The following is a 12,925-nucleotide window of genomic DNA, read 5'->3' as shown; positions in this document are numbered from 1 at the left end:
TATTTCTCAAGTCCTCAAGAAAAAAAGGGGCTTAATATTATTGACCTTAAAAATAATTTCAAAAAAGTAAAAATGTGCTTTTATCTGCTTGTTAAGTCCAAGCTTTCTATCAAGCTTTCATTTATTAATTTTCCTTTAGCTTAGACTGTATTTCAGAAGTCGCCACAGTGGAATGAGCCGTCAACTATTCCAGCATATGGAATATGAAACTATTCCAGCATACGCAGCGGATGCCCTTTCAGCTGCAACCCAGTACTAAGAAAACACTCATACACACTCATTCACACAAAACACAAACAAACAATCATAGACAGCTTTTTTCTCAATTGAAATGAGAAGCGTCTTGGACCCGTAAACAGTATTCCATGCATTTAAAAAGTGGATTTGCTAGCTCTATTAAACATTACTTGGGAAATATTTGAAAAATAATGAAACTATCACAGGAGTGCTAATAAGTTGCTAATACTAAGTAAAATTTGCTTCAAATGTAGTTTTAACCGGTAAGTATGGGGTGTAACGGATTACGGTTGATCCGTGATTCGTACGGATAACAACCCATGGTCACACACGTTTACTTTACTAAATTTGCAACGATCGCAGAAAGATCACTTCTCGCGTCATTCAAATCACATGTATGAAAGCATTTAGGCTTTCCTGTAAAATATAATGATGATGGAAAAAGTTGTGGTAGGTTATTCAGGATGTGGTGGGTTTCTTAGGTTATTAAAGGTGTTTTCTCTCATTGCTTGTTTAGCCTGCATTAATGCATTCAGTGTAAGCACAATTAATCATTAAGAGATCGAGATCTCAATATCCACGCAACATAAATTATAAATGATGGTGATTTGCATATGTACATTAATCCTTTGAATCGCTGCATTCAAATCTGGGGTTGAAAACGCAAAAAAAAATCAGGAAAGATATTCAGTCTTTCAGTCAAATAACACAGACGTACTGGGATAACAGTTTATAGTTTAGATATAACCACTGATGTTTATGATAAAGATTAAAATCATCATCATGTGCATTTAACTTCACGATCAAAAATGAAAGTTGTAGGTAGCAATTACATTGTTTAACCAATAGGTGGCAACAACCAGATTTCAAAAAAATGCCACTGATTAATTCTTCAAAACTGATCCATCTAGTAATGAAACAAGAAGTTTTATGAGTGAACAACTGAAGCATTTGTTGAAAATAAGACAAAAAATAAATTTGAGTTGTCCAAATCATGTTAAGATTTATACATTTAGTGTTATCAGCGAATTTATCTGTGAATTTTTCACAGCACTGAATATTTCACATTTTATTTTTATTCAGCTGATTATTTATTGATTTTATTTTTAATAAAATTACAGGATTTAAGTTTTGTTTGCAAATACGAAAAAGTTTCTTGCAGTACTGTTTGTGATCCAAACCACGAGATTTGTGATCCGTGATCCGTTGTACCACTAAAGTATAGTAATAGTATATTTTACATATATTATATTATTTATTTTTTCATATAGTCAGAAGTCAGAATTATTCGCCCCCTTCAAATTTTTTTTCTTTTTTTTAAAGAGAAAGTCTTATTTGTTTTATTTCGGTTAGAATAAAAGCAGTTTTTAATTTTTTAAACACTATTTTAAGGACAAAATCATTAGCCCCTTTAAGCTATTTTTTTCGATAGTCTACAGAACAAACCATCAATATACAATGACTTGCTTAATTATCCTAACCTGCTTAGTTAACCTAATCAACCTAGTTCAGCCTTTAAATGTCACTTTAAGCTGTATAGAAGTGTCTTGAAAAATATCTAGTCAAACATTATGTACTGTCATCATGACAAAGATAAAAAAAATCAGTTATTAGAAATGAGTTACTAAAACTATTATGTTTAGAAATGTGTTGAAAAAATCTCTCCGTTAAAACAGAATTTGGGGCAAAAAATAAACAGAGGGGCTAATAATTCATATATATATATGTATATATATATATATATATATATATATATATATATATATATATATATATATACATACATGAAAATAAATAACAATGTGAGGGTACAACTCTGTTATTAAAGACAGAAGTAAACATAAGCACACACTGCCTCTTTACCTCCAAAAGAAAACTAAATTTCGATCTATAAGGTCTTCATCAGGTCAACAGGTCAGTGAACTCTGTTGTTATCATATAAACAGGTTTAAAAAGACGTACTCTTTTCTGCGAGCTGATTTGCGTTTCTCTTCATTGAGTTCGTGGTTGACATCTCTGAGTTTGACCTCTGCTCCAGGAGCACTGGCTGGAATAATGTCCAGTTGCAGATCTTTACTCTAAAATCCCCCAAAAGAAATGTTTTAGTGGTTAGAAGTGTTTTTCATGTTAACATTATTATTGACATCAAATATATTGTTCATCCATACTCCTGCCTTAACACACCCACTCACAGTCCTTCTCACCGCTTTGTTGGAGTCCGTGGACAGGCCGAGCGCTTTCTCCAGGCAGGAACGGTACTTGTCCATGCGGATGGAAAAGTCACGGTAGCGTTTGTCCACAGACGCGACCCATTTCTGAATCTCGCTGGCATGGGCGTGGCCCTTCTCACAAAAACCATCAGCCAGCTGGATCAACAACTTCACCCGCTCTTTGGTTTGCTATAGAGAGAGATAGAGAGAGAGGTATACACTGATTCAGAGACACGCGTAAGACTGTAAACATCACTAGGGAACTGTATTGTGATTTGCAGTGATGGCTATCGAGTTAATAAAGCTGTGACATGCTTTGAATTGCTGTTGTAGAATAATGTTAAACATAAGGAATTCAAGGTTCATCAAAAGTTTTTAAAAAATACGGTCATCCTCATATATTGTGATATCAATGAAAAAAGCAGAGATAAAATAAAGAAAGAACTACAACAACAAAACAATAACAAACAAATGCAATCTTTTTTGGCTTTCTACCCTTGTTCTTTCATTGAAGGAACCACATTCATAAGGGAAAGAGTGAAATCTGTACTATAACTCATACATTACCTTACATAATACAAAAACATTAAAGGCGCAGTATGTATGTTTGACACCCAGTGTTTGAATTAGGTATTGCACACCTGGTTAAAAACACACGCAAGCGCAGGTTGCCAGATTCATGACACCCACAGCAGTGTGCCTTACTGTCGAGGCTAAAGGCGGATTTAAGGCTGATTTAGACCATGTTCTAAATAAAAGCAAAGGCATGTGATAGAAGGACTATTTCCCATATTAAAAGAAAATTTGTTCTAACCAACACCTGAAATTTAGACTTTAGAAACAGCTTCTATTTCTTGCAGCTGAACAACAGAAAACTTTGACAATGAACCCCTCAGGCACACCTCATGTGCTTTATTCAATTTTAATGCTAATAATTAAAAAAATAGAAAATTAAATAAACTGTTACTCAGTGCAAGCCAACACATATCAGTGACTCAGCATCAGAAAAGAGGGTTAGTATGTATTAATTAGATTATAAACCTTACCAATTCGTTGACACAGTAAGTGCACTATTCTGTGCTTCTGAATGGCTGTATTTAAATTTCTATCATCAGTCAAATCACTGCAAATCTCGTAATGTAGCGTGTTTTTAGGACACGGGGTTACAATGTAACATGCTGACCTAATGTTTAAGTTGGTAATATTTACATTGTTTGCTAATTGATAACCCCCTCATGAATCTGTGTCTCCTTTTGGAGTCTGTACGTCTGCGACCGAAATGCGACCTCCGGTGGACAGTAACACTTTGGGAGCCTTCCTGACTGAATGAATAAAATATGTGATTTTCCACCAAGGCAACCCAAAGTGTTGAAATATAATTGGCTAATCTGGCATTAGGCGGGTTAAATGACCAAAACAAAGACAGCCATTCTGGCACATAACGCACATTTTCAAAGCAGAATATCTGACTTTAGCATTGTTTTTCAGATAAACAAGTATGTTCACTTAGCATGATTTTTTAAAGTATCTCCAAAGATATTATGGTATTTTTATACTTTAAAAGAGGCAATAACTTACATACACTACAGCACCTTTAACTTAGTAAAGTATAAGTAATATGGGGGTGGGGTAAAATTAATCAATCAAATATACAAATATTAATCACAGTTTTCAGACATCAAAGAAAATCAAAATGACTCAGCACTCGGACTTCAAACTGAGACAAACCTTGGCTGTAATCTGGAATTCCTCATGTTCTTTCAGCAGTTCCTGTGTGTGGTGTATAGTGGAGCCCGTGGAGGTGTGTGTGGACAGGTAAAACTCGCCTGTGTCATGGATCCACTCCAAAGCCTGCAGAAACAAAAAAAAGTAATATGTCAAAATATGAATATGAACATGCAAGTGTGAGTTTTCTAATAACATTTCTTGTAACTGAAAGAGCAGCACCAAACAGGACCAAACAATGGGTCTCATTCACAAACCCATATAGTGCGTGAAATGTGTGTACAGACATTTCACGAATAAAAATTTATTCTAAAAATTGATTCAACATACTAAAATTGATTCAACATGTATGAAAAAACTCAAGAACAACTTACACCACACATACAGTACACAAGAAGCCTTATAAGCGAATAAAATTGCCTACATATAATTATGATATTTACAGAGTGAATGAAAAGTAACTAGACATTAAAAAATTATATTACAGTGTATATATAAATATATATATATATATATATATATATATATATATATATATATATATATATGTGTGTGTGTGTGTGTGTGTGTGTGTGTGTGTGTGTGTGTGTGTGTGTGTGTGTGTGTGTGTTTGTGGCACTAACATAAAAGTGAGTTTAAGAAACTCATGTGTGTAGGAAAGCTTTCTTGAGGATTTCAAATGTGCATATAAATATGAAAAATGTAAGCAATTATTAGTGAATAAGACCAATTGCTTTAGATTGATATAATATAAAGGTGCAGTCATGCATATTTGGAGTTTATTTGCAAAAACAGATACACTATCTTGATTTTATTTTATGTTTATGAATCATATATTTTTTTTCTCTCCCATGCCCAATAAAAACACACACTTTTTAAAAATTAACAAAATTTAGTTATATGTTTTGTGGTTACATTTTATTTTAAGGGGTCCTTGTTACAATGTAACTATTCAGTTAACTACTGAGTAATAATATTTAATGACATGTACTTACAATATGGTTGGGGTTAGGTTAGATTCGGGTTCAGTTGCATGTAAGTACTTAGAACGTGTCACAAGTACACCTTAAAATAAAGTGTTACCTATATTTTGCTAATAACCACTTCATATAAATACGGCAGTGTGTGGCTAGGCATGTCTCCATGTTATACTCTCATGCATCCACGAGAGGGAGTGAGATGTTTAAAAGTACTCCAGCACATTTTCAAACACATTCATATTATTTTCATAACATTATTTTAGTAAAATCATTAAGTGATATCAGAACATATAACAAATATATTGGGGTTATTTAGTGTTGCATTATATGCAGGTTTGTCTCTAATATTGATTGACAAAGTTTTTCTGGTTGGGCACTTTGTGGTCAAACTAGAGTCCATACTGTCAATTACTAAGAATTTAAACATAGAACAAAAAGAGGAACTCTAATCTTGTACTAGATGTCCTGAAACTATATACTGTAATTATGCAGCATGACACAATTTGTTCTTTAAAAGTATGTATTAAAAAGCCTTTTCGTTTTTTTAGGCACAGTAATACGATAAAAAATATATTTAAGTGTGCTAGAAAGAGCTAAAACAGGGTATAATTTTTTTTTTGGAGCATGTGTTACATGACAACTGAACATCTGTCAAGTTTATATAGAAGTCAAGTTAAACCACTGAATGGCTGACCGGACATGCTTCTGTTATTTGAGAGTTCAGAAATACTTGTTGTGTGGTGTGAGGTTGTGTATGGCATAAAATATTTGAAATTTGTATATATTTGACAATATAAAACAGTTGATCTATAGATGGTAGGTTTTAAAGAATGCATTTCTGTCTGTGAAAATGTATGTTTGAAGAAAGTTTGAAGAGTTTCTTACACTGTTTTGATTTTTAATCTTTTAAAAGCTTTATATACACTCACCGGCCTCTTTATTAGGTACATCTGTTTCAAACCGAGCATCAGAATAGGGAAGAAAGGTGATTTAAATGACTTTGAACGTGGCATGTTTGTTGGTACCAGACGGGCTGGTCTGAGTATTTCAGAAACTGCTGATCTACTGGGATTTTCAAACACAACCATCTCTAGGGTTTACAGAGAATGATCAGAAAAAAAGAAAATATATCCAGTGAGCAGCAGTTCTGTAGGTGCAAATGTCTTGTTGATGCCAGAGGTCAGAGGAGAATGGCCAGACTGGTTCGAGTTGATAGAAAGCCAACAGTAACTTAAATAACCACTTGTGACAACCGAGGTATGCAGAAGAGCATCTCTGAATGCACAACACATCCAACCTTGAGGCAGATGGGCTACAGCAGCAGAAGACCACACCGGGTGCCACTCCTGTCAGCTAAGAACAGGAAACTAAGGCTCACCAAAATTGGACAATAAAAGATGGGAAAAATGTTGCCTGGTCTGATGAGTCTCGATTTCTGTTGCGACATCTGCAACGCCACAGCCTACCTGAGTATTGTTGCTGACCATGTCCATCCCTTTATGACCACAGTGTACCCATCTTCTGATGGCTACTTCCAGCAGGATAAGGCACCATGTCATAAAGCGCAAATCATCTCAGACTGGTTTCTTCAATGAGTTCACTGTACTCAAATGGCTTTTTATGGCTTTTTATATATATTTGGAATCAGAAGTGGCTTATATGAAAGGCAAAGGCGTAGATTACGCTTATTGTACCGAAATAAAATATGATTATGCCTTGATTTTTATTGTTTAATTAAGACAGTAAGGTCTGACTTTGCTTAGACAAAAGTCTTGTCACTTAACAAAAATAATATACAGTTTAAAGTCATGGTGCAGTGGAAAAAGAATTCATATTGTGTATGACTCCCATGAGCTTGGAGGGCTGTCTCCATACATCTCTGTAATGAATTAAATAACTTATTAATAAAGTCATCTGAAATGGCAAAGAAAGCAATCTTACAGGACTCCCAGAGTTCTTCACGAGTCTTTGGATTCATCTTCAATGCCTCTTCCTTCATCTTATCCCAGACATGCTCAATAATGCTCATGACTGGTGACTGGGCTGGCCAATCCTGGAGCACATTGATCTTCTTTGCTTTCAGGAACTTTGATGTGGAGGCTGAAGTACAAGAAGGAGCGCTATCCTGCTGAAGAATTTGTCCTCTCCTGTGGTTTGTAATGTAATGGGCAGCACAAATGTCTTGATACCTCAGGCGATTGATGTTGCCATCCACTCTGCAGATCTCTCACACACCCACATACTCAATGTAATCCCAAACCATGATTTTTCCTTTTCCAAACTTGACTTATTTCTGTCAGAATCTTGGGTCCATGCGGGTTACAATCGGTCTTCTGTAGTATTTGTGATGATTGAGAACAGATGATTCATTGGAAAAATCTACCTTCTGCCAATTTTCCAAATGATCAACTAGAAGTTATTATTTGTTGCTCTTACAACTGGGATTGACGACAAGACTTTTGTCAGGTAGTGTAATTTTATTTCAAAGCGATTATTTTGTTTACCCCATTGGCAGATTATTTCGATTTATTTATTTAGGTTGGTTTACTGAAAACCCTTTTTTTTAACTTATCTCGAAAATGCTTCTTGATTTAAGTATTTATATATATATATGGACATGTAAGGAAAACATTTTTTTGTAGTGCACTTGAATAAAACGAGCCCTAGTCTGTTGACTGCTCCACTTTTGTCACTAGCTCAGATCTGGCGCGGTACTAACCTGTTTGGCGCTCCGCTCAAACACCACATACTGCTGACACTGGTCAAGCCTCCTTTTCCTCATGGTCCAGAAGTGCAGAACCCGGTTCTCTCGCTGCAGCAGCTCATTCAGGATGTCTGAAGGACACAGTGATGTGTTCAAAAATAGCCAACAAATAAAATATTTAAAGAAAGGATAATAGACTTACTCTTGACTTGTTGTTCAGGGGCTTTGACATGTGCAAGCATTCCTGGCATATTCACGCTGTTTCTGTGTAAGTACTTGAGGAAGACATCAGCATTGCGTCTGGCTAGTGTGCAAGCCTGCAAAAAGAAAGATAAATAAATAATGTTTTGAGTTTCTTAGAGTTTTTGTCTTGTTTCTAGTCCAAATATCGACATATTTTTAAATAAGGAAGCATTTTGTAGACAAGCAAAGATTTTGTGATGTTTTCAGAAATAATATGTCAAAATTAGGTGAGTTTTCCCCAAGCTGTAACCTCCCGCTCTCCTTAGTGAAGCTAATACAGAAATAACTGAAACTGCAATTCATCGAAAGGCCACTGGGGCTGGCTCCGAAACAGAGCAAATTCTATTGACTCTAATGTTAAAATGCCAAACTTTACAGCAGAAAAAAGGGTGTTTACAGAATGGTAAAAAAAAACATGATTTTGGTGTGTATATCTAGTATGACAACTGTGAGGGGGTGAAATAGAACTACATAAATTTGCTGGTTTTCCCCTATAAGTAGCAAAAACATTAACGGTGCCATAAGCAAAATAATCATGTTTTTTGACTTTGAATTAAAATTACTTTGCTTATTCTGTTTGGCAGATTATTTTTTCTAGTTTTAAGGAAAAATTCACAAAAATTCTAAGATGTTACTTCTGAAACAAGACAATATTTTTTACTTGTCTAGAAAATGCTTCTTGATTTAAGAATTATTAGATAGTTGGACTAGTAACAAGACAAATACTCTAACTAAAGAAAGATCATTTGGTTATGATCAGTAGCTTTGGAAGAATTAGTACCTTTAAAAAAGCCTCCTTCTGCTCCAGGTGTTTACTGATCATGGGTGTCACGTGGTCAGACTCAGAGTTTGGTCCCAGTTTATCACTTCCTCCACACCAGTCTTCCTCTCGCTTGTATTCCTGCTCCAAACTTTCCAGTACACTACACACCTGCAGAACACACACATGTACAGTTGAATCAGAATTATTAGCCCCCCTGTTTATTTTTTTACCAATTTCTGTTTAACGGAGAGAAGATTTTTTTGAACACATTTCAAAACATAATAGTTTTAACAACTCATTTCTAATAAGTGATTTATTTTATCTTTGCCATGATGACAGTAAAAAATATTTTACTATATATCTTTCAAGACACTTCTATACAGCTTAAAGTGATATTTAAAGGCTTAACTAGGTTAAATATGTTAACTAGGCAGGTTAGGGTAATTAGGCAAGTTATATAATGACGGTTTGTTCTGTAGACTATCGAAAAAAATATAGCTTTAAGGGGCTAATAATATTGACCTTAAAATGGTGTTAAAAAATTAAAAACTGCTTTTATTCTAGCCGAAATAAAACAAATAAGACTTTCTCCAGAAGACCAAATATTATCAGACATACTGTGAAAATTTCCTTGCTCTGTTAAACATCATATGGGAAATATAAATAAAAAAAATTAAAAATAAAAATTTAAGGGGGGCTAATAATTCTGATTTCAACTGTAGGTATATATAATAAATGTAAGATAAAATAAAACCGTATATCTAGTGGCTCTATGAGGCAGAGTCACATGTTTTAAAAAAGAAAATTACACATATATATATATATTTTTTTTTTTTTATTTATTTATATATTTTTTTTCTTTATATATATATTTTTTTTTATATATATTTTTTTTTTCTTTATATATATATATATATATATATATATATATATATATATATATATATATATATATATATATATATACATTTATTTTTTTTTTATATAAACTGAATTAATAAATATAAATGAATCTAAATAAATCTGAGATAAAACATTAGTTTTAGTAAGTATTATGCAAAATTTCCAAAATATTATTATGATTAAAATAAACTGCCAAAATGTGACATGCCATTAAGTATAAATGTCAACATAATTCAAATTGGACAACATCCTAATTGTGTATGAAGGAGACTAAACAATCTCTTATGAGTCTTCAGTCCATGCCTATGATATAAATGCCATAACTATGAGATACTAAGTCAAAATTCTGGTCACATTTGTCATAATTACTTTTTATGTTATATTTTTACATGTAATAATTTTGTTACAGTTTTATTATCATTTAACAATTATGACATAATAAATCGAAAAAGCTATGCCATTACTGTAGGTAAAAATTGCAACACAAGTAAAAATGGACAAACAAACTGTTGTGTAATAGCGAAAAAAAAGTAACTCAAGTGATAATTACGAGACAAACAATCAATCTCTTATGAGTGTCAACAACGTCATAATTATGCCAAAAATTATGAGATACTAAAATTCTAAAACGATGAGCCAAAATTCAGTTCATTTTTTTTTTATGATGACTTTTTATATGATCATTTTGATATTTTATAATATAAATAATTATGATACAACAAAACATATTTTCAACCACAGTACAGTGTACAGTGACAATTCTATTTTTATCTTACAAAGATATGTTCTTCATATTAAACATATCATAAGGGGTAAACATATACTGTATGACTAAATAATTCAATATGTTTGCTATTTGTAGTGCTAAAAAACAAGAAGTCATCCAATTCCAGGCTCACTATGTAGGCAAGCGCTCTGACCTGCTCTGACGTCTTGTAGAAAGCCACGGAGGCATTGACCAATTTGAGGCGATCCTCCATCTTCAGCATGAGCTGCTGCCAGTGAGACGCCACCTTCTCCGCACAGTCACGGATCATGTCCATATCGTAGTGATTGGCCTGTAGTAGAGCCTCTGCCTTCTGCTGGACCTGTAGTGCACTCTGATGGGTTTTCTGCAAAGAAAGGAAAGAGAAAATGAAAGAGAAAGCAAAAATATGAAGAAAATACCTGGAAAACGGCTTAGAGCACCAATTTTTATAGAAAGTGGAATTACTCATTTTACTAGAAACATTTTAGTCAGTCATTAAGTCATTTATAGTAACAAAATGATTATTCCTTGTGCATGTAAAAATTGTATTATTTTTATAGAAGATTGGATAATCCTTGCCTGGTCTGATAAGTCTCGATTTCTGCTGCACCATTTGGATGGTAGTGTCAGAATTTGCCATCAACAACATGAAAGCATGGCTCCATCCAGCCTTGTATCAATGATTCAGGCTGGTGGTGGTGGTGGTGGTGTAATGAGCAAGGGATATTTATTGGCACACTTTGGGCCCATTAGTACCAATTGAGCATCATGTCAACACCACAGCCTACCTGAGTATTGTTGCTGAACATGTCCATCCCTTTATGACTACAGTGTATCCATCTTCTGATGGCTACTTTCAGGAGGATAACGCACCATGTCATAAAGCGTGAATCATCTCTGACTGATTTCTTAAACTTAACAATGAGTTTACTGGCCTCCAAAATCACCAGATCTCAATCCACTAAAGCACCTTTGGGATGTGGTGGAACGGGAGAATCGCATCATGGATGTGCAACCGACAAATCTGCAGCAACTGTGTGATGCTATCATATCAATATGGAGGAAAATCTCTGAGGAATATTTCCAGTACCTTGTTGAATCTCTGCCACGAAGGATTAGGGCAGTTCTGAAGGCAAAAGGGGGTCCAACTCGATACTAATAAGTTGTACCTAATGAAGTGGTTGGTGAGTGTATATATAGAGAGAAGAATGTTTTTTACAGGTGGTTTGTCATGCCCACTAACCTGTCTCAAGCACACTTTTTAAACGAAGTTTTTTTTTTTTTTTTGCTTATTGTTAGAATATGTTCGGTGCAAATGGGAGTGTGTGAGGCACATTCAGTTTGGGTTTGTCGTGTGGTGAGGTAGGGAGATAAGACGGGGTACTATACATCAGTCTAAAGCTACAACCCTCAAGCAGTGATTGTAGATAGCTGTTTTTCAATGGAAAGCTCATAAAGAATGTATTCGCTCGTCACCGGCATCAAGCAAACCAATCACATAGCTTGCGATATGTATCGTTGCGTTGTGTAGCTACAATTTTTGAGAGGTGCGTGTCAGTGTCGGCCATGGCGAGGGTTAGGCGACCGCGCGAAGGCTGTGCCGGACCATATGCGTGCGGTTTATGCAGAAGTATAAATCAGCCTTTAGCCAATGAGTGCTTGTTTCTTTCAATATACAGTAATATTTATTAGACATGTTGTTGTTTTATTGCTTATTAAACAGGTTTATTATGTTAATTGGTTAAGTAACGTTAGGTTAAATTAGGTAAATCATTGGACAACAGTGGTGTAGCCAATCAAAAAAAAATCTCTTAATATTATTGAGTCTAAAATCACTTAAAACTATTTTAAATTAGCTTTTTTTGCTGCCAAACTAAAAGAATTAAGACTTTCTCCAGAAGAAAATAAAAAATAGGAAATACTGTAAAAATGACCTTGCTCTGTTAAACATCACTTGGTAAATATTTTAAATAGAATTCAATTCTCACAGGAGGGCTAATAATTTTGTCTTCAACTGTATATGCCTCTAAAAGAAAAAAAGAATTAAACAAAAAGTGTTGAAAAATTAAATGACAATGATTTGTTTGACTCCAGAAACTAGCATAAGGGCACTTCAAGGATAACATGAAACCTGCAACAGTGTGCTCATGTGTTATTTGTGAAGGAGTTTTCTGGGTACCTCAATAGCATGCTGAAATTGCTCATGTTCACGCTGCAGTTGTTCCGCCTCCTGCAATGAGCTGGCTGTGATCAGACCAGCATTGAGCATTGACTCGCCGTTACGAATCCAGCCCAGAACCTGAAACACATTTATAGAAGATGCCACTTTAACTTCAAACAAGTAAGCATTTACTGTCAGTACTAAGATGTAATTCACAATTGTTCAACTCTCACAAACATTAAAGGGTTAGT

The 12,925-nt window shown here is 34.4% G+C and overlaps 1 protein-coding gene across 7 annotated transcripts in view; it reads right to left on the bottom strand.

Annotated features, from left to right (window-relative positions):
• Window positions 1–12,925, bottom strand: part of triob (trio Rho guanine nucleotide exchange factor b) — a 279,189-nt gene that overhangs the window by 91,919 nt on the left and 174,345 nt on the right. For all 7 annotated transcript variants that reach the window (XM_056475717.1, XM_056475716.1, XM_056475711.1 and 4 more), the window contains 8 exons: window positions 12,693–12,812; window positions 10,686–10,877; window positions 8,881–9,030; window positions 8,059–8,173; window positions 7,872–7,987; window positions 4,176–4,298; window positions 2,442–2,636; window positions 2,200–2,315 (listed from right to left, as the gene is read on the bottom strand). In XM_056475717.1, coding sequence (XP_056331692.1) covers window positions 2,200–2,315; window positions 2,442–2,636; window positions 4,176–4,298; window positions 7,872–7,987; window positions 8,059–8,173; window positions 8,881–9,030; window positions 10,686–10,877; window positions 12,693–12,812 — 1,127 coding nt within the window. The remainder of the gene's footprint in view (window positions 1–2,199; window positions 2,316–2,441; window positions 2,637–4,175; window positions 4,299–7,871; window positions 7,988–8,058; window positions 8,174–8,880; window positions 9,031–10,685; window positions 10,878–12,692; window positions 12,813–12,925) is intronic.

This window comes from Danio aesculapii, chromosome 16 (genome assembly GCF_903798145.1).
Source record: "Danio aesculapii chromosome 16, fDanAes4.1, whole genome shotgun sequence".
Taxonomy (NCBI): domain Eukaryota; kingdom Metazoa; phylum Chordata; class Actinopteri; order Cypriniformes; family Danionidae; genus Danio; species Danio aesculapii.
The sequence above is the reverse complement of the archived record's forward strand: the minus strand, read 5'-3'. Positions and strand labels throughout refer to the sequence as shown.